Raw genomic sequence first — 22,913 nt, 5'->3', positions numbered from 1 at the left:
AGCCTCTAAGGTAATATTTGAAAAAAAGTCTGTATATGGAATCTGGCACTTATAAGTTTTAATAAGACTTTTTGGGTTTTGACAAGCAGAGAAAGAAGCTGCTATCTCTCTCTTTTGCATGGCTGCTTTGGAAACCATTTGGGTCCTGGATGACGACCCTGAACTGTTAATCATTGGCTTAGTACACCGACACTATAGAAATCAAAACACTCTCTTGAAAATGATCTATTTTATTAGTATTTAAAAATATAAGTTATTACAATTTCTGATGAAACCTTAGGAAATTTTTCTGAATGGATTTAGTATGTATGTAAAATATTTGTTTTAGGTGTTCTCTTCAATTAAGTATGTTAGTCTCCTCAAAGGATGGCACAAAAAACTGCAACACCATTGCAACGGCTGGAATACCAAAACCATTCCCTAAGTGCTACCTTCCAGCAGTTGATAAAGCAAATGGCCAGCGTTGTGTCCATGCTAAGAATTCAGGGAAGATTAAAATTTTGGGTTCTGTTTGGTTGTTATGGATGAGAACAGGAAAGTTTCATCTGAGAAACTTACAGAATGTTGTGAGGTGCTGAGCAGCTCCTGTAAAGAGGTGAATGCCATCAACTCTCCTTAGAGTTGACAGTGTTCACATTTTCCATGAGGTACACAACACTGCAGTTTCAGTTAGACTTTTATGTTGTTTTCAACAGTGATGAACAATGCTTTATGCATGGTGCACTCAGACACTAAGGAAGTGATTGGGTCCAGATCCTCAGCTGCTGTAAACTGGCATAGATCTCTGAAGTCAATGGAGCTCTGGTCCCCTGGTCTCCACCTGCCTCCTGAATTTCACTTAACAGTGACAAAAGAGGATGATCCATTTCTGTAGCATACCTTAAAATTCTTCTGGGACTCTGGCGTTGGGCTGTCAAGATCTATCAGTTTCTTCAGCTCTTCCTCAACAGTGGACTGGGATGCTCGTTTTGGTGATGCCCGTAGATCTCTGGCTGATGCACGCAACCGTGGATGGGTCATTTCATTGCCATCACTCTGGTGTCGTCTTAAAGGGAAGGGAACAGACATGTTCAGGACCCAAAGCCACTCGGGGCTGGATCTATATACGTAATAAGCAGTAAAGCATCATCAAGATTTTCAGAGGGAAAAATGGTGTAGAGAGGGAGGATGTGGGTATGGGAAGATTAAGATAAAGTTTTGTATAATACAGTAAAGTCCCATATAAACGAAACCTGTTGAAAGCATCAACTTCCAATGCATGAAAAGTGCACCATAATAAATTTCCCTATTAAAGGGATGTACCTATTCAAAGAATGAACAAATATATAAGAACAAAAATCAATTATATAAACTAAAGTCTGTTAAATACTAGCTGAATGCTTAAACATACCAAATGTCCCGATTCTTTTAACTGGCTTCCAGTGTATAACTTGTACAAAATACTTTTTATTTTAGCTTCTATCTAGCATTCCCTTCAGTGGCCCATTGCAGTTACTGGCATCATCTGGGAATGCTGTACTTAACACCAATAATGATTTCAAAGCATCCCTAACTGCCCAGACATCTGAATCTCCACTGTAGAGGGTCAATGGTTCTGATATGCATTTTTCCAACCTCCACCTTTCAAGGTCATCTGAGACCCCAAATCACAAATCTCTTGATGCAAGTCTTAGAATGTGGGAACAAAACGAAGAATCTAAGGGACAAAACACTCAGTGTTGAGGATGGTTTTTTCATTTGTTCAATTAATATTTTGAGTTTCATTTAAAAATTCTCTAAAGAAAAATCCTACAATTTAATAAAGATGAAGTCTACTGCATTCTATAGAATTTCTATAGAAATTACTTTAAAAACTTTTACAAAGTAACGAAAAATGATAACCAAGCTATAGAATTTTTAAGCCACACTATGGAATTCTAGGGTAGAGATTCTAAAGTTCTATAGAGGTCTGATCATATCATTAAATTCTATCGGACCTTTCCATACGGGAAACTTCTCTGGATTTCAGTGCTTCTTCATGTTTAAGTTAACAACCAAACAATAGAACCAAAAAAACGCTCTTACTTTCTGGTATCCATAAACCCCACAGAGTTTATTGTCCCTCCAGGTTTTTTCCATCCAATCAGATACTTGCTAGTAGCACCCTGGCGAGGGTAGAAAGTCCTAGGACCAGAGGAGGAGGAAGAGGAGGAGGAGAAAGAAGGTGCGAGCTGTGGGGAAGTAGCAGAATGAAGCTCTTCTTTAGGTGAACTTCTGGCACTGGTGAAAACAACTGGGCTGGCAGAATGTCGTGAGCTCATGGTACTGGGAGAGAAGCATAACAAAGACAAAGCTTAACTTAAATGTGTGTGTATGCATCTTATGTAACTTTTTTAAAAACTGCATTTGGTTAGCAGGAACCCAAAGTAGTATTATTGTGATGTAAAGCTAATAATAATAATACTGTGCTGTTCTCTCATGCCTTCCATCAGACCGGAAAGCACTTTCGAAAACCAAATGAATTAAACTTCACAAGCCACCTGTGAGGTAAAAAAGTATCACCCCAAATTTACAGATGGGTAACCTAAGGCACAGAGAGGTTAAGTGACTTCAGGGTAACACAAGAAGTCTTGGCTGAGCTAGCAAGAGAACCCAGGTGAGAGTCCTAGCTCAGTATTTTATCCACAAGACCAGCCTTATCAATACCAAGAGATTTTTTTAGTATCAAAGAAATCCCAATAATATATAACGCTAGAGGATATATATTACTGGCCTTATTCATTATTGCTCATAATTCAGAGTCTGCTGCTGTCACAGCTGACAATGCCACCATGAGACAACACTCTCTACTATGTGATAAAAATGGAAGCGTTTGAGAGTCCTGCAGACACAAACGTTTCACTGTTACATTTCAGTATTACCAAAAAAGACTGGAGACCGGAAAGAGAGGATAAGTAGTTAGAGGAAACCAGAGTTTTGGTCTGCTAGGAATCAGTGTGGATGAATAGACTGAATACTTCTTTGATGAAAGACTCTGGGCAACATCATCAGTACTGGAGGACTGCACTGACTGTACATTGAGGACTTACCTTCATTGAGATCCAAGACCTGAGGATTCTACAAGAGCTGAACCATTCTTCTGTGAAGTCTGTGAGTTATGTAGGCCATGATCAATGCAGTTGCTTGGGTGCCTAGCATTTTAAAGCCTAATTTTCAATTCTAAAAGTTTAAGGGAAAAAATAGGATTGCTCACCACAGTAGGAAGAGTCCTTTTTTCTTTTGTACCCTCTTACTATGAGCATTTAATCAAGAGGAAGATATCATTTGGCTAATACATATTCCCCCTAAACAGTATTCCAGGTGGACTGAACCTTTACCCCATGAAGCTGAATTATTTCTAGTTTTCCCTAGTCATTTCAAGGCAGTTGCACAAGGGAGCAAGTAACACTGGGGAAAGAAGGAAAACGTTGGTTAAATAGGTTATTTTCTTATTTATATCACTCTGTGTAAACAGCAAATCTGTGAGAGCAGTTTCATTAAAAAGAAGAAAAATGGCTAGGCAATTAATTTGCTGTCCAGCAGACTGGGCCTTAACTGAAATTGAACGGATTGACTTTTAATATCTCTAATTCCTGACATAATATGTCTAGGCAAAGAATGTAGAGAAACAGAGTGCCTCATTCCAGCTGGTTTGCATCACAGGAAGAGTCCTGGATAAAACTAGTTTTCATTTATATGTTGATATGAAAGTTAGATGCTGTCTAAGAAGGAATCAGAACACAAAATTTTAAGACGACTATATATTATGTTATGCTTTAAAAAGGTGGAGGCATCTGTAACTACAGCAAAACTTCAGGTATAGATTCGGTGCTGGAATGCCATCATATATTTTAAGGACGTTGACACACAATTTTCTACCTTACTTTTGTGCACTGTCTTCTCCATAACTGGAGCACTGGAGGGGGTGTGTGTATGTGTGTGAGAGAGTAATTCTAGCATTTGAAACAGATGAGGTTTCTGGTATAAAGCGGTGTTTTCTGACTGTGAAATAAAAATTAAATGGATGGTTGAATTAACTAGCAGCTGAATGAACCCTAAATTTTTAGTCTGATAGCAAGTTCTCCAGTGATCCTGTCATGTGAAGGTGCATTGTATAATTTGTTACTGAAACAATGACAGAAGATATTTAAGGCATCAGATATGGTAACCTATTGTCTACACCGTTCATAATAATACTGAACATTTGATATTATATATCACTTTTCAATTGTAAATCTCAAGGCCTTTGCAAAAGAAGGTATTGTTATTCCTTTTTTTTTAAATAGCAGATAATGAAACTGAGTCAGAGATAAGAAATGATTTGCCAAGGTCACAAATTAGTGTGAAAAATCTCAGTTCTCCTGATTTCCAGTTCTGCTCCCATTCAAAACTTTCTTTCTAAATCTGTTCAGGCCATAAAATACAGCTGACAATCATAATTTCTTCCAGTTATCTGCCAGTAAACTCCAGATTGAAAAAAACTGGGAACAACTTGCCCGTAGCAGGTCAAAGCACAGTCCACCTGAAATTGCATGTCACAAATTTTGTCCACTTATGACCTGCACAAATATCACTTCTGCTAAGGAAACAGAGCAGAAGTAAGGAAAGAAATTCAGAAGTTGCTTGCCTTTTTTTTTGGGGGGGGGGGGGGGGAGGGGGAGGGAGAGAGAAATATAGTCCATCTATGAGATATCTCCATTATCAAGTTAAAGTATCAAGTGCTCAGCTGGGATGCGCATCTTAAAAGAAAATTGTATGGGACTGTTCTGTTTTTAAAATATTTTATAGTTCAGAAGGAGTGTGCATTTGAGAACTGGAGGTTTTTCCTTTGTGTAGGAATATTAATATTCCCATTATTTTTCAGAATTGTTAGTGTTAATGGAGAGTTATAGAGGGAGTAGTATCAATGAGGAGGGAAGAGAGGGCTTGTAAATAAATTTCCAAATACATTCCATGTGTTTATTTATACCTATTGTTATCAAGATGTTTCACTGAAGAGGGTATAGTAAACAAAAACATGAAATATGCAAGGAACAGTGGGGTGGCAGAGAGGTAGAAAAGTTAGCTCACAACAATTTTTATTTTTTGATGTCCTTGGTTTATATATATATTACATTGCTCCCCACTTGTCCTTGTTTAGATACAAATATTTAAATAATTAATAAAATAATTAAATATTTTTGGAGGTGCTCAGTTTTACAACATGAACATTCTAGGGATTAACCTGGTACTTTAGTGGCTGCATACTGTGCTGTTGACACCCGAGGATCAAAAGCCCCCAATCCACAAGTTGTTGAATTACACAGTGCAAACACTCTGAAGTCAGTGGGGCACTGCACAAGTAAAGGTGTTTGTCTGAATAGAACCTGAAGGCTTGGGACACAAGTTTGGGTACTGTCTACATGGGCCAGAAGGGGCTGGAAGCACTGTAGAGGCAGCACATTCCATTCCTGGGAAGAAAGTAAGGGATTCACATTGTTCAAGCTGGCAATCTGAACAGTTTGATTGTCTCTGAAGGGAGCAGAGTACAACCCTCAGGCTTGAGAAAAGGTTGTTTTTACACTGAACTTGAGCGTGGTAACAGGAAAGAATAAAAAAATATCTTTTCCTCCAACACCCATAAAAGAATCCTAGATTCTACTCATCTACTCAGCAAAATATTGTCCAATCATGAAATACAACTTTTTAAAAAGCAATTTAATACCATATCTGGATGGAAATATCAGAGATTTTGTTTTTAGTTTTGATAGTGAAGACAACAAGAGACCATTTAGCTAGTGAGCAAATGAAAGTCTGACAATTCATATGTTTCCTTTTTTATTTTATGAAATTCAAACTATCAGTGCATATGGTTTCTGTTAATGATGTTCAGATATACTGATTCTGTGTAATTACCGCCCTACATTAATGCAGTCCTCCTGGGACGCCATGAGAAACCTGCATAATCAATAGAGATTTTGGGAATGGGGGTGGAGAAGGAAAATAAAGCCCAGCCAGAAATACTGCTGCAAAATGTAATCACTATAATTTACATTTTGCCACCAATTCTCAGGTACAAGTTCTTTTATGCTCTGCCAAATGATCTGCACACTAATTACTGTTCCTGTCTTCTAAATGCACAAACACCCTAATTTGCAGTTATTTTATTTTCTGCAACTCTGTTCATTTTGTCACCAAACTAAGTTCCTCTTCCTCCAGCTCAGAACGGTTACCTTTATAGATCATACCAAAAGTATTTTAGGACTTCAGTCACAAGGTAAGCCTACAAGAAGTGAAGGGGAGGCTAAAAAAAAAAAAAAAAAAAAAAAAAAGGTGTGTGTGGAACCATCAAAAAGTGTACATGCCTTATTGAGTAACAGCATGTTCATATTGTCACTCTTGACTTTCCTCTCTCCTTCCTGACCTGTCAGTAACCCTCACTTACAATGTCATGTCTAATCAAGAGTGCAGGCTCTTTTACTTTGTTTTCAGGCACTGAATGCATTTTTAAATGTTCAAAAATTATAAAATAATAATGAGGGAATACAAGGTAGTCTGTCTTTTCTCCATGGCTAACAGACCAAATATTGTGCATTAATTTTGCAAGGTACTGTATGACCATATTTCCAAACTAGGGTGCCTCAATTCTGTTCTATAGATTACTATATCATTTCTCTGTGTAAAGAACTGTACTTTTGTTTGTTTTCAAATAAAGCAAAACAAGACTGTTCTATTTTGTGTAAAACCAGAGTAGTTTATCAAGAAAATTCAACTCCATTCTGAAAAAATATTTACAGGAACAAACAATTTAAGTGTAACTAGAGAAATGAGAATTGGGTTAAACCAAATAAACCATAGAAAAATGTCATGTTTGGAGACATATTGCTATAGTACAGCGAATTAATGAGATGGTTTGACAGGCTAACCCTACTATCAGTTGGTATCAGTTTGTATATATTTCATGATATCAAGTTTCCTTTTTTCTTTTCATTCTCTGCCACTTTTTTATTTCCACTTTTCTATTGACACTATTTGCTGCATGGAGGAGAGAATTCTAGAACCTCAACAGCCCAAACACGTTTTTACTGTTAAGAATATCTTCACAGTGTAGCTTTTAGTACTTACTGTAACCCAGGGATTTACCATGGTCCTTTTTCTCCTTTCTGAAAAATTTATTCTAAACAAAAATGTTGCTGGCAACTTTCCAGCATTGTCTTAAAATAAAAGTTATATATGTCAGGTAAAAAAATCAGTGTAAAGAGATGCTTAACATAAGGAGGCACTTAATGCCTACAATGCCCCTAGAACACAGACAGAATAGTATGGAACCCCATTAATAAAATCCCTAACTCAAATTAACGTGACACTGAGTGCAAGGAAATAAATCAATCACTGCATTACAGACTCTGTGGCAACCCCAACTTCCAGCTACACTATCAGAAGCTGTTAAACTGGATGGTAAATCTCCAGCTTTGCCTCATCTCATTTCTCCTGTAACAGAACTGTCAGACTGAAGAACTGTTAGCATCATATTTTCTACCCTCCAGCCCACTAGATATCTTAGCTGTCTCTTAAAAATACAAAGAAATTAATACAAATAATAATAAATGCAACTGCCTGCCTAAAACCAGGAAGGAAAAAAAATGATAAATGCTTTCCCTTGCAGATTTAGGTTTTTTGCTTAGTACTATAGCACAGATGCATTTTTCTTCTTACAATGATTAATAACATTTTAAAAATAATTATATTTAGTATTTTGGGAATTAAGCTAGAAGATCTGAATTTTTTTTCACCTCTAATTTTTATGATTCATTTGTAAATGAGTGCCTTTCATCTAAGGAGCTCAAAGCACTTTACAAAGAAGTTCATTATCTTCATTTTACAAATGGAGAAACTGAGATAAAAAGGTAAAGCGCCTGTCCTATGTCACACACACAGTCAGTAGTAGAGTGGGTACTAAGAATCAAGGTCTCCTCATTTCCTTGTCCCTTACTGCATGTATTAGATGGCACTACCTCCCAAGTTTCTAAACAAAAAGACTGGGGGGCGTGGACAGAGGAAGCAAATGTATAGCTATATTTTCCTGTATGAAACAACCACCACTTGAAAAAAAAGAAACAAAAATTCCAAAATCAAATGGGCATCGTTAAATTTATTTATCCCCTTGTTGACAATGATTTGAAAAGCAATGCTTGCACGATGTTCCCTATAATACACCTATCATACTAAAATCTTACATCATGTGTAACAGTGGTAGAGTGGAGCATGTTCCTGCTATCACAAATATTCACACACTCCTTAGACTGACTGGACCCACCAGTGGGAGATACAAATACCACATGCAGTGTCCACTGTCAAACACCTTACACAGTGGGATCTTTCAAACCTCTGGGTTAGCCAAAACAGGCACACAATTTTCCCTTAACACTCACTTCTCATCTCCGATATGTTAAAGAGAGAGAAAGTGAAGGTGGAAGGGGCATCAGTCATGACTTGAGAGAAAATTACCTTGTGTGGGAAACGGCATCACTAAGACTATAAGCACTGTTCTCTCTTGTTAAAGGATTGGAAGCTGGTTGACTCTTGGTGTGAATATCCAGGCTTAGTGAAGACTCCGTCTTCCGATCTACAACATGGCTTTCTTTTTCTAAAGTCCTGTCTGCGATGGAGACTACTTCACTGGAACTATGCCACAGTGGTGTCACTTTCTCCTTTGCAAGCCCTGATCGAGGAGACGTTGCTGAGGTTCCCAGAGAAGCTGTGCTGCCATGGCTGGGGCCATAGGAGGTGGTATCTATGCCACTATCAGCTGAAGTCCCTTGAAGGTAGTTGTAGCTGTTCAGCTCTGACTCAGTGCGGTCGCCACTGTCATACCATTTCTCATCACTATGGGCACTGGAGGCATTGCTGGAGAGAGTATTGCTGCTGGAGTGGCTGGAGTAGTGGCTGTCAGACTACAAAAAATGTTCATGACTTTAATTCAGAATGATCACAAAGAAGACAAGACAAAGAAGGCACAACTGCACTACGGAAGCTCTACTTTTACACATGTCTGAGGGGACTTAGAAAGTCTAAAATTCGCAGACATAACTCAGGCCATAAGTTTAATGCCCATTTTAAAAGCTTGGTATGACTTTGGGCGGTCATGCCTTAATTTATCAGAGGAAGTCTAATTTGCCCCACAATATTTTTACACCATTTACTTTAAAATTTAGTCACCTGTACTAAGCCTGCTCACAAGTAAAAATGACCATTCACGTTTAAACTTGTGATATTCAATCGCAACTGCATAACCATAGAAAAGTGCCCAATTCTTCAACAGTGCTTATAATTAAAGACAGCACAGATGCTAATTTTAAGGTGGTTAGAACACGAGAATCCATCAATCCACAACTGAAGCATGTGTTATTTCAATAATCTGATTACTTACCCAAAAGTTTGAGAAAGGACAGAATGGGCATCTCTGGCTACTCAGATCCCCCTTTACTAGAAGCTCACTGCTTCCTCAGCAGCAATCTCCTTTGCAAATAAACACTGAAATGAATTACTGGGAATGCTGCATGCTTCACAAACAGATGTATGTATGACAAGCTCCAAAGGGTGTTCCTACCCAGTTCTACAGGGTCAGAAGGATGTAGTTTTCTATTCAGTGATTGAACATGTATATAAAGGTAAGAAAAACTCCTTCAGGCAGGACTCCAGCAGCTATTATGGAAGAACCTTTCCAACTAAGGAAAAAGTTATGATCACATTTAAAGGAAATAAATGAGAGAGACTAGCTAAAGAAAGAAAAATGAAAACAAAAACAAGTGTAGAGGCAAGAGAAATGCTATTTATATTTATATTTCAACGTATGTGTATGGACTGCTGCGCCAAGCTTCTAAACACTGCCATATGAAGCATTTTTGGTAAATTGCCCAAGTCTTGCATCTGTGGCCTGGGACTAGCTATGGGGATTTACAAAGGATACTTCCTTTGGGAATAATCAGAGTTCCCACAAATACTCCACTTATCACCAGGCACCAGACCAAAAACCTACTGTTCAATTGGCAGTAAAATATTTCTGTTAAGAAATTTGCTATTAGAGCCGTGCTTAGCTTCTGGAATACTGAAAAGGCAGCAGATCTGCTTTGCTGACTCCTCTATATGCTAACAGAGAAGTATGGTTTTTTGCTGATTTTATAACTATGTTTTTGAAAGATACTTTGCCTTTGAACGGCACCCAGACCTTTTGGGCAGAAACAGAGTCAAACATTTAAAAATAATTTTTAATAAGTTAACTTACATGACCCTGCTTATTTGGAGACAAATGAACGACAGGATCCTGCCTCATCAGTCTTCCACTGGGACTGTCTCTGAAGGATGGCAGTACTTTTGATACAGCTGGGAGATGGCATGTGGGTTCTGCAACACAGCAAGCAACATTGCACTTACACAGTATATGCACTGTAGGGGCATGTGAGACAAATTAAGAAAACTTGAAATCTGATGTTACAGTTTGATTTTCCCCACTGCTGTCATTAACCAAAACCTTTGGACAGACAGTCATAAATTTATTTCAAAATACAGAATGTATGGTATACAAACCGCTTGTAAAACAAGTGCCAAATCCACACCTGTAGTAAATCAGTACAGCTCCACTGAAGTCAATGGAGCCATGAATATTTACATCAGGTGAGGACTGTGCCTCAAGTGTCCAGGAGGATGGGGCTAGGATATTAAACCAGGTGCTGGCGTATCGTAAAAATGAATGTCTCTTTGTTCACATGGCCAGAGGAGAATAAATTAGAAAGCTTGAGGTCCATCCCTGTTTAGTTGTACTGTCAGCAAGGCAGAACAGACAAGTTACAGTGATCACTTAACTATACACATTTATTTCCCCTTTGAACTTCAACCATATCTTATAGAAGTACCCCAAGTATTTCTCATCAAACCATTGAAAACAAACAGATATTTTTAAAAGAATCTATTGTCTAGTCCTAAATAGCAATATCATCTGGCATACTATTTCCATGCCACTCAATGGTTTTGACTGTACTCCATGAAAATCCAGTTACTGACCTGTAGCGTAACTTGTTTTTTGAGATGTGGGTGCAGATGTGTGTTCCACTCAGGTGCACCTGTGCTCAGCCCATCGAAGCAAGAGAACTTTGCTTAGTAGTACCCTTCAGGGCAATGTTCATGCCCTCTGGTCCTCATAGCCCCTCCCATGGCTAAATAAGGGCAGCACTGCCCCAACCACCCTCAGTTCCTTTGCACCAGAATCCAAGACTAGGACAAAGGATGGGTCATGGAATACGTATCTGCACCCCATCTTGAAGAACAAGTTATAGTACAGGTAAGTAACCATTTTTTCCCCCAACTGGTTGCAGACATGTATTCCACTGCGATGATTCTCAAACAATACTGGTAGGAGATAGGGCTTGGAGTCTTAAATGACTGCAGAACTGCCTTCCCAACTGACTTCCTTTCCCATCTGACCTAGATGCTGTGGTAATCACATAAGGTTTGGCAAAAGAATGTACAGAAAACCATGCAGCAGCTCTGCAAATGTCCAAGATTGAAATATCACTGAAAAATGCAATCGACGAGGCTTGAGCCCTTGTTGAATGAGCCCGTAAAGACTGTAGGGGTGTGGTCTGAGCTACTCCATAAGCTATGGTAATGCAGGAAGTTATCAATCTAGAAATTGTCTGCACAGATACTGGCCGACCTTTCATCTGATCCACATAAGAGACAAAGAGCTGAGGTGGTAATGAATAAAATGATTTAATTCTTTCCAGACAGAATGTCAGGCACCATCTCATATCTAACGTATGAAGCTGCTGTTCATCTGCATTCGAGTGTGTCTTAGGAAAGAATACAGGTAAGTAAATAGCGTGGTTAAGGTGAAACTGCAAAACTATTTTGGACAAAAACTTTGGATGTGGCCTCAAGGACACTTTGTCTTTGAAGTACTGTGTATATAGAGGCCATGCCGTAAGGGCTTGCAGTTTGCTTACTCTTTTTGCAGAAGATATAGAGACAAGAAGCATGATGCTACTAACCCAAATGGAGGACCCATGAGGGCAGCCAGTACAGTACAGAGGTCCCACAATGGGACTGTTTCCTTAACATGTGGAAACAGGTGGACAATGCCTTTCAGAAATCTCACTACCATGAAGTTTGAGAAAACTGATCTCCCTTGGATTGGAAGATGGAATGCCAAGAGCATTGCCAAGTGGTCCCTCAACAAGATAAGAGCCAGATCTGAGGACTTCAAATGAAATAAGTAATCCAAATCTCCTGAACACAAGTTAACATTCTCTTATTGACAAAACCGAAAAATGTTTTCACTTGGCCAAACAGGTAGTACTAGTAGGTGATTAGAACTCTCCTAACTGCTTCTGAACATTGATCTTAATTCTCACCTAGCCATCCACGCTGTGAAGTGCAACACTGCTCAGTGCCAGATGTGCAACCTGGCCAGGGTGCTGAGTCACTAGGTTGGGAAGATAAACACGAGATCTGGGAGTTTGAACAGACAGACTTAGGTCAAAGAACGAACACTGTCTTGGCCAACGTGGTGCAATAAGAATCAATGTGGCATGGTCCAACTTCAGCTTGAGGATACCTGAGAGAAACCGTAACATAGCCTGGAATTCTTAAAAAAATGTAACTTCTCATGTGTCTTTTCAGAAAACAAAGACTGTCCATCACATAGTATGTCTTCTATGCTCTTTTTTATGTACACAGCAATGCCTGAGTTCTGCAGCCAAGAAGCCCTCTTCACTGAGACATGGCAGTATGCCACATTCCTCTTAGAAGAGGAGGAAGAGTCTCTGAGCCTGGGAGTGGCTCTGATTAGTTTTATGAGTTCTCTTCCTCAGGGGAGCAGAGGAAGGGGACTGGTCCCTTTTTCTCTGAGAAGAGAGTCTGAATCTGGTGGCCTATCCAGGGTCCACACCAGCTCTGAAGACTGATGGCCCTGGTGATCTGCGGAGGGCCCCAGGGCTAAATCTGGCTTCATGGCTTCTTCCAGGAGGTGCTGTTTTAAACACAAGTCCAAGGCAACTTGAGTGCTTTTCTTAAAGGAATAGCAAATGGAGCACTCTTTATTGTCTCTCTCTCCTAAAACACAACAAACAACATGTATGGGGATTGTTATTTGGAAATGCCACCCCACAAAAAGGATGGAGCTTAAATCTGGTGAGGGCATACCACCATATAACACTATAAACAGAACTACTTCCTAAACTGACTACAAGGGTACTGCTAATTAACAATTTACAGACAATCACACTGTCGTTGTCAGAAACTGACAGGTAAAATCCACATGGCAGGCTCGAACTCAAGCCACGGGCAGTGAGAAGGAACTGAGCGGGGTCAGAATAGTGTCACCCTGATATAGGCATGGAAGAGGCTATGAGGGCGCAAGTGCTGCCCCAACAGGGACTGGTAAGCAAAATTTCTGGCTTCAGTGCATTGGGCGCATACACTCTTGAGTGGAATACAGTTCTGCAATGACGTGAAGGAACAGCATATATTTGGCCTTCTACATGAGAAAGTTGTACCAATATAACTAAAACAATTTAGAAATGGAATTAATTAAATGTGGGCAATCAACTTGTGCGGACACTCGTACTTGGTTTAAGTGTGCCTTATATCAATTTAAGGTAAGTGGATAAGGAGGTGTTTGAATAAAAAAAGCAGTTAATTCTTTTCTGAGAGGTCGCTATAGAATATAGAGGTCTTGCATGGAAAGTTCCCCAGCAGTATATATTTGCTTTCAAAGAGCTAAAAGTGGATGGGTCTTGGTGACAGTTCTTCACATGGACCTTCTAGAGATACTGAATACTCTGCATTCTTAAAATGCAACATTTAAGAGAAAATTGTGCTTACAAAAACCAAGGAACTTAGAGTACTAGAGGGTCACACACTTCATAGTTTTTGTAGGCCATATTTGGGGTCAGGAAGGAATTTTCCTCCAGGGCAGATTGGAAGAGGCCCTGGAGGTTTTTCGCCTTCCTCTGTAGCATGGGGCACGGGTCACTTGCTGGAGGATTCTCTGCTCCTTGAAGTCTTTAAACCACGATTTGAGGACTTCCATAGCTCAGACATAGGTGAGAGGTTTTTCGCAGATGAGGGTGGGTGAAATTCTGTGGCCTGCGTTGTGCAGGTCAGACTAGATTATCATAATGGTCCCTTCTGACCTTAGTATCTATGAATCTAGGCTGAGTTTATCGCACTTCCCAGGGGCTCCTTGAATCCCTCCTCACGAGCTCCCTACATTCCACCCTCCTATCCCGCACTGTCTCAGGGATTCCCTTGAAATGTCACCCATTCTCCCCTGCTGCCAACGGTTTTGTGTGGCCCGCCCATTATCTCTCCTCCCATACCAAGGTTCCCAATTCTCCCCCACCATGCTCGCAACTCTTGTGTGCACCCCTGTTCCCACTTCCCCCACAGGCTCCATTTTCCCCACGGCTGTGTGCGCTCCCCATTTCCCACTTACCCCATTCCAAGGGCTCTGTGTACTGCCCTTCCCGCACAGCTGTGTCTCCTCCTTCCCCCATACTAGGTTCTTTCAACCTTTTCGTCCACCAGGGGTTCTATGTGCCCCCCTTCCTCCCTGCCTCCATTTCAGGGTCCCCTATTCTCCCCCATGGCAGTGGCTCTGTGTTTGCCCCCATTCCCTTCATCTCTTCTCCCTGAAGGCGAGTCTGTCTGCTCCCCATTTACCCTTCCCCCTATACTAGGTTGCATCCCCATTCCCACTTCTTTCCATGTTCATCATACCCCCTTCCTCCTATGCCAGAGGCCCTACCTGTCCCTCATTCCCACCTTCTCCCCATGCCAGGGGCTGTTTTCCCTCTTCCCCACATACCATGGTCCCCAAACTCTGCCACCACTAATTTTCCCCCAAATCAATAGTGTTTTGGTTACTGATGGCTAGAACATTCCCAGAAAATTTGGAATTGATTGAATGCAGCATTCAGAAGTTATCATGTTACCTTCCTACCCACAGACAAACAGTAATTGCATCAAGTGTAGCATAAGGCGTTTGCAAGCTTGGTCAACCAGTTGAAACTGGGCAAAGTACAGATGAGAGCTATCCAAACCTCCTCAATATAGCTACTCTCTCTCAACCTTTATCTAGAGCATTATCATCATTCTAGCCCTAATGAGTCCTCTTCTGGTAAAAGTGACAAAATGGTGATTAGGTGCAATGGACAAAAATTCTTTAAAGTCTAGGGTGAAGCAGACACAGCTTTGTGTGAATCTACCATGCCTTATGTCCTACCTATTTACAAACCCTAATACTGCCTTCTTAAAGCTAAAGAATTCTACTTATTTTGTGGTGAACCAAACTGCTACATAGACTTATCAGAACTGGCATTACAGCTTCTAGACAGAGAGGCAGCTTACAGTCAGAACTGTCTGAATGCAGGACACTACCCAAGAGAGATACTGAGATTATAGCCCTGTATCCTCTTTGTTTGCTTTTGATGAATCTTGGAACCACCTTTCCCACCAGAAACACAATTTTTACAGCTCCTTTCACTTTCTTTAAGCCAATACTGTAGTATCTAACATTCCACAGCAGAACTTGCTGGCAGCTCTATCCAATGCCAGCACCAATACACAGCAGAGAAGCTGCAGAAGTAATGCTGAACAAGAGATCAGTTTTACATGTGTGGTTACCATCACAACAATATGAAAACATATGCAATTGAAAATCATTCTGTCAAAATGAGAATAACAGATGAGTATAATCACAGGTTTTCCATGTTAAAAGGAGAAAGGAGGAGGGGATGACAGATGTCTTCAATAATAAGGCACAGCTCACTGAGGCTCTGAAGTTACTCGAACAAAGTATGTGTTCAGAACCTGAGAATCACATTGCACTTCCCAAATGTCTGCTGCATTCACTGGATCCTTTATTCCGTGTTCAAGACTAGCACATTTATATAGGAATAATAGTGAACTACAATGCAGTAAGAAGGTCTGATGTGCAGACAAGATTGGGAAAGATATGGACTTCCAAGAATAGCTTCAATTCCCTGGTCCTAAAATGTCCTGAACTCCTACTAACCTATAACAGAGGAATTTAAAAAAATAGCAACCTTGACCAAACTAGTCATATTGCAACAATGCAACTGGTTGGCTATTGTAGTGCAAAACTTGTATCAGTGTCAGACTCTCATTGGTATCAACTGGTGTCAAGATGTCATCTTAGTGCACAACAGCGATATATAAAGAAGGAAAAGGTCTATGTACTGATACTCCAAATGAGGGCTTAACAATGCAAATCTTCAGTACCCAGCTGTTTTATGTAGTTAATATATTTCTTCAGCTGACAACTTAATTGCAAAATGCAAAGAAAATGTATACAGTGGTGGAAGGCAATTCTAATCAAGCTAAAGATTTATTTCACTATTTAAACTTAAATTGCATTTTTTCCATTTTGCACATGGGATTTTTATAGCTTCAATGATCAATCAATTTGCATTTATATAGCACCATTTGAAAGGGAACATTACAAACACTTAAGATAAACTAAGCGAAAATTAAACTAAGCCAAACCACTGGGGAGAGTAGGTGAGGTCAAACAAGCCTTCAACAACAAGACAAACTAATAACCATGTCTATCCAACCACTTCTTAAGGACAGGGTGTTCCAGAGAGTGGGAGAATTATGGAAAGTTTAGCCTCAGAATAACTTCTGTCCTTCCTCAGGTGATACTCAGAGGTCTCAAAGACACAGATGGAAGTATATCTAAAATCTAATAATTCATTCTAATTAATGAGAGTAACATTCACAAAGAGAAAATACAGTGGTTTAGAAGCTTCTCCCACTGCATGGAGAAATATATTACCAAAGTCACCTTGTGGTTAACACCATTTGCTTACTGCAGAACTTAATTACCTACCCATCTGGTCAGCAATACTATCCTCACTCCTCTGCCAGCTTGGTGTGGATTTGCCGCTGCTACCAGTATCTGTCTGCGTGTTCTGCCTGTCAATAGAGGCAGGGGATCTACGACTCATTCCGAACCTGTTGTAGTGTCCCCAAAACAAAGGTAGACAACAGTTTTAATTATGCTTAAATCCCATGTAGAAAAATAGCACTTACAGAAAAACGGTTATGATATCAAGTAACTTGACCCAGAAATCCAGAAACATAGCTGCTTGTGGGATTTATAATACTTTTCCTTTCAGTTATTGGGGGTCACTTACCACCTCTTATTTATAAAATACACAGTATATATATTAAACCATTAATTTACTGAGCACCTCTGTTCAAGAACTGCTGGTTTCAGTTAAAAAAATTATTTAACCAAAAATGGGTCCTAACGATGTACTAAATCACCAGTCAGCATGCTAAATCAGATGAACTTTTTTTGTTCTTAAAATATGCGAAATTATTTTGTTGCAAGATGTATTCTGGAAGGTTCAAAAAGTGTTAGTTGTTTTTACTAATGTAAAACAGTAGGTTTACCTTTTTCAGTTGACTAGCATTGAGTTTTGAGCAGTGCTTACTTTGTGCCAGGTCTTGCCAAGGCTAAGCCCTGGCACCTCTAGGCTTGGCAGTTTATAGCCCCGGCACCTCTGGGCTTGCTGCATCAGTTATGAATGTAAAAAATTGCTTGAGCCCCAGCACTTTTTTCATTACAAATTAAGCACTGGTTATGAGAGAACTATTTGTCACAAACAAGTGGCACCTGGGAAAAAGTTGAATGTTTATATCATAATTGAATTTGTTTTTTGCAATTTCCCATACCAATAGGCATCAACATGAGATTTTTAATTCTTCAGCCAAAAATGCGTGAAAAATTAGGGGGGGCAATCCGTTGTTTAACAATGATTGTGTTCAGTGTTGCTGTAGCCATGTTGGTCCCAGGATATGAGAGAGACAAGGTTGGGGAGGTAATAGCTTTTACTGCACCAAGTTCTATCGGTAGAAGGTACACAGAGCTGAGGAAGATCTCTGTGCAGCTTGAAAGCTTATACCTTCCACCAACAGAAGTTGGTCCAACACATGACTGGTTTGTCACATGACCGGTTTGTCACATGACCAGTCATGAGGAAATCCGATGGGCTAATGAAACCTCCAAAGGCTGAATTAGAATTCTTTTTTATTGAAGCACCAATTTCATATCAAAGCAGAACTTTTTAAAGGCTGATTTCATTCAATAAAGGTGTGATTTAAAGATTACAAGTTTTACTGAAAATTAGTGGAACTGTGGCCCCAACTCACTTAGACTCTTTTGAAAAATTAAGTATTTAAAAGGTGCTGAATCAACAGTCCTAGACCATGAAGTGCTATCTAGCCACACAAACACAACATGGGGAGTGACCGCATGAATTTCCCTACACTGCCATTAAAGTGGGCTGTGAGGTTTTACAGACTTCATAGACTATTATATCCTTGGCTTATCTGCTGAGGTGACCATCATATCACTATGTGTCAACAGTAGTAGTGATTTTTGGGATGTGGGCATTTGTCCATTAATAACTAGATTGAAAGCACCAATGCATTCCACATGGGCCATGGCATAGCCATTACCTGACAATTTATGGTGAATGACTGATTTGGGTTAGTTTTAAACTTGTGGCTTTGAGATAATGGATCAGCTTTGGCTGAGATAGATGAATATCTGAAGCCATTGTTTTTCCTTAATTTACACACACATTTTTGGGTGGGATTTTCAAAAGTGCCTAAGGGAATGTCTACACTGCAATAAACACCCACAGCTGGCCTATGTCAGCTGGCTCAGACTCGTGGGGTGCAGGCTGAAAAGCTATAAAACTGGACTGTAGATGTTTGGACTCAGGCTGCAGATTCCCAGAGCCCAGGCTCCAGCCCAAGTTGGAATAGCCACACTGCAATTTTATAGCTCTGCAGCCTAAGCCCCCTGAGCCCGAGTCAGCTGAGACAGGCCAGTTGCAGGTGTTTTACTGGAGCGTTGACATACTGTGACTGACTAAAGAGCACAGGCCTGATTGAAAGTCATATCATGATGAGATCTGTCAATCAAATTCATTAAGACACTGAATACAATGTATTCAAACTGTGGTGTGATACTTGTATACGTCTGCTCAATAAGCAAGTATCTGACAAGCAGAAATCCACAGCAAAAAACAACTCAAAAGCATATCAAGAAGGTGCATATACAGAAAGAAGAGGTCATTTACAAAAGGCCAGGCATTCAGGATGTGGTACTAATCTGCATAGTAGCTGCAAGGAAAGTAGATAGCGAGGAGAGGAGTAAAGAGATCTTAAAAATTAATAGAGACAGGTGACTATGTTTCCCCACTTAAATTCAATTGTAGTCAAGGACCATAGCAACCTTGACCTAAATTCTGGGGCAAGACCCTACGTATTCAAAGATACTCCAGTGGAGCAGATTGGAGATTCTGTAACAACTTCAGGAAAATCACACACAAAAATTGAAGTTTCATTTAATTATAAATGAAAATGAAAAATAGTCATAGTATCTCCCCCATCTTATTTAAGATGACATTAAATTTTTTTCATGCTGCCCCAAAATTTTTCATTTTCAAATATGCTGCAGGATAATGTACTGAAAATGCATAACTAACACAGAAGCAAATGATTTTGGCAGTTAAGAGTGGACAGTTGGGGCTTTTAGCATCTGGAAAGATGTGAGGTGTGGAAGATAGTTAAAGTTTGTGTGATGAATCCATTAATGGGATGTTAAAATGATCAGCTGTGAAACAGTTAATTTGACATTGAAATGTGTATTATATTTCGAAATGAATAAAGGGATACTGTTCTGAGAGGTACTGGAGCAACTCCCATCTCCGAACTATCGTTTCAGGTTGTCTGCAGATTCAAGGAGACACAAGGTAATAATTTTACACTCCGCACATATTTATAGGGTTCTATTAGCAGCCAAGAGAACTAAAACCCTTTTTTATTTAAATGAAAGCCTAGATTCTGAAACACAGGCAAAGGATGGATTCTGGCAAATTCCACTGCTAAACAATTGTGGAATACACAGGATCCTCCTTTATCCATCAATATCTATAAATGTAACATGCTGTATGATTTTAATACTGCAGTTTAAATATTAGATTCAGATCTTCTACTCAGGGTTAGATCATTACTTGAAGGATTTCATGAACATATCCAGAATTTAAAATAAAAAAATAAAAACAAAACCACACAAAACCACCATTAAAACAGATGAACAGCAACAGCAGATAAGCTTCGTACACTTCACAACAGTTCACATCATGGAATTTCCCCAGTTCCAACTACTTAACGTAACAGTTGAAATGAAAATAAACACATCCCGCCCTGCCAAACATAGGCCTCCCAGGTGACCTAATACTGAAATGGAAACCTGCCAACCAGTGGCGTGCCATCATATATTTAGTGAGGTATGCAACTGTACACTTGCATGCAAAATGGCATCCTCAGCACAGGGTGACCTCACACGCACCATAGGTGCAAGGTCATGCTGTGTGGAGGTCTCCATTCTGTCCTATAATATCCCTCCAACATCCCATAAACTTTAAGGGATATACAGAATTTAACCTCGTAATCCAAGAGATAATGGGAACTGTCTAAATTAAAACATTGTGAAAGACTTTCGAACAAGTATTACTATATTAACAAACTACATTAGAGTTTTATATTTTTTTAACAAACTGCTCACTTCCCTAAACATTAGCTAAGTGACTATTGAAACATTGGTAAAATCTGTCCATACTACCAAATATAAAAAAGGAGTAATTAGAAATTAGTATTTAAAAGAGAAGTTCAAGATCTAAACATCCATTTATCAAATTGTGCAGCATCAGTATTTTATTCTTCACATAATGTTCTCCTAATTAACATCCTTGATATCAATATTCATCATCAAGTGCAATGTAATATACTTTGCTTACTTTATGGTGTATTTTTATCAAAGAGGACATCAGAGATCCATGAAAATACTGTTGGTTAATCTTGGTGAGGTCTAATAATTCCCCTACTAATTAAGATGCAAGAAACTTGTTTCTTTCTTTATTTTTATTAACTAGGCCATTTAAAACTTACTAATTAAACTAGGAAATAATTAGTGCTGGTTGTAGTGGTATCTTTTATGCCACTTACATTATAAAAGTTGTTACAGGCCTCATGAAAACAGCAGAAATGCATCTTTATTTCCCAAAGGAACACAGGAAAATAGTTTATTTCATACAGCCAGAAAAAGAAAAACATTCATTCATTGTTTTATACTCCTTTTTTACATTCTATTAACATTCATACATATACATAAAAACCATACAATACAAACATAAGTGCACATGAAACACATCTATAATATATACAGCAAGCCCCATCTGGATACTGCTGAAGTGAAGAATGAGGCTTTTGCCATTGTTTTTAATGGGTGAATGATCAGGACCAATAATATAGTAGGATCACCAGTTACTGTTACAATAAAAATTGTTGGATAAAGTTTCCATCCTACTCTCTATTTTCAATTACTCGTATTCTGAAACTTTCATCTTTCAGGCTGAAATTTGTCACGGTTTGTCTTTATACCGAGAGGTGAATTTTTGGACAGCTTTAGCAAGTATGGTTCAGCCATTTACGAGCATGAGAACAATGGGGAGGAGACAGAGCAGCATGGTATTTTTCCCATCATAAAAAAAAAAATCTTGCTAGTTTTTCTAAAGTTTCTACAGCCACGTCAACGTGCCCTTAAAGATAAATTTGCCAAAGAAATTGGCTGTTTTGAGGATCAGTGCCACTTCTCGTTATCATTGTGCCTTTTATTATTCCAATGAACTGGAATAACTGGTTTGATTTGACAGAATTATTAATCTTTTAAAACAGTGAATTTAGTATGCAAGTGTGGTTTTGTTTTCTGAACTTGTAAAATGCTCAGCAAAGAAGGAAGGATCCACTATAGGTGTGTGCATGACTAACTTGTACAGTGAAATGGGCTAAGGAAGGACTCCTGTGCACTTTGGGATGATTTGGGACAACACTTAGGCACATGCATAAATCAATCCTTATTCAGAACAGTACTTAATCTGTCCTGAATAGGGATGCTTTTCTGAATCTGGGCCTTTGTGTTGGTGTGCAGGAGGGAACCTGCTCTGCAACAGGGGAAGGCACACAGCACCTAACATTTGCAGCGGAAGGTATCTTTCCTGCAAACTTCCTAATCTGTGCTGGAGCAAGACCACCTCAAAGGCACCTCGGGAGCTCTGAGCAAGAGAAAGCACTTGACACCTTGCTAAACCCCATGCTTCCATGCTGCACAGGACAGAGGCTCCTGTCTGCAGACTTTCCTAACATGCATAGGACAGGGTGTTATACTAGTGTCCAGCTAGGTAGTTTCAGACAATGGAATTTACATCACTACTACCATTTTTGCAATACAGGAGCAGAGATTTCAACTTTATAAGCACCAACATGGAGAGGATTACACACTGACCGTCAAACTACCTAAGGAGACTCCAGAGAGAAGCTTCACAGTGTGAACTATTAAGCCGTTTTTCTCCCTTCCTCTTCTGTGTAAGGGGTATTCTTAGGCATTTAGTTCTATGGTTGCCAATTATTTTTCTTTCCCTACTTAAAAATGTTTGCTTCATTTTTTCTTTTCAGTGTTCTCTGAAAAGGATACATATTTAATTTCTTCCTCCATGAGTTTTCCCAAAATGTGAATAGTGGGTCATTCCAAGGAGTTTCATGATTTCAATAAAGTTGGAGGAGACAGGCAGAAATCAGAGAAGCTTTTAATATGTGAAATAAATGATATTTTGAACAGTCCCTATAAGTCACTTGATACCCTTATGTCTAAACTATACAAATCTTAGATGAATGTATCACTTTCTTGCTTGCAAAAGCAGTGCAGGCTGCAAAGTCAAAAGCCTAAGAATTCAGTCTGAGTATTGTGCATTATTGAT

The 22,913-nt window shown here is 39.3% G+C and overlaps 1 protein-coding gene across 5 annotated transcripts in view; it reads right to left on the bottom strand.

Moving 5' to 3' along the window:
* SIPA1L1 (signal induced proliferation associated 1 like 1) overlaps nucleotides 1–22,913 on the bottom strand; it is a 389,217-nt gene that overhangs the window by 13,024 nt on the left and 353,280 nt on the right. For 4 of the 5 annotated variants that reach the window (XM_048852811.2, XM_048852810.2, XM_048852814.2 and 1 more), the window contains 6 exons: nucleotides 19,774–19,827; nucleotides 16,910–17,034; nucleotides 10,283–10,401; nucleotides 8,506–8,951; nucleotides 2,065–2,304; nucleotides 880–1,045 (listed from right to left, as the gene is read on the bottom strand). In XM_048852811.2, the coding sequence (XP_048708768.1) occupies nucleotides 880–1,045; nucleotides 2,065–2,304; nucleotides 8,506–8,951; nucleotides 10,283–10,401; nucleotides 16,910–17,034; nucleotides 19,774–19,827 (1,150 nt within the window). The remainder of the gene's footprint in view (nucleotides 1–879; nucleotides 1,046–2,064; nucleotides 2,305–8,505; nucleotides 8,952–10,282; nucleotides 10,402–16,909; nucleotides 17,035–19,773; nucleotides 19,828–22,913) is intronic. The other variant, XM_048852815.2, reaches the window with a different exon arrangement.

Source organism: Caretta caretta, chromosome 6 (assembly GCF_965140235.1).
Source record: "Caretta caretta isolate rCarCar2 chromosome 6, rCarCar1.hap1, whole genome shotgun sequence".
NCBI classification, from domain to species: Eukaryota; Metazoa; Chordata; order Testudines; family Cheloniidae; genus Caretta; species Caretta caretta.
The sequence above is the reverse complement of the archived record's forward strand: the minus strand, read 5'-3'. Positions and strand labels throughout refer to the sequence as shown.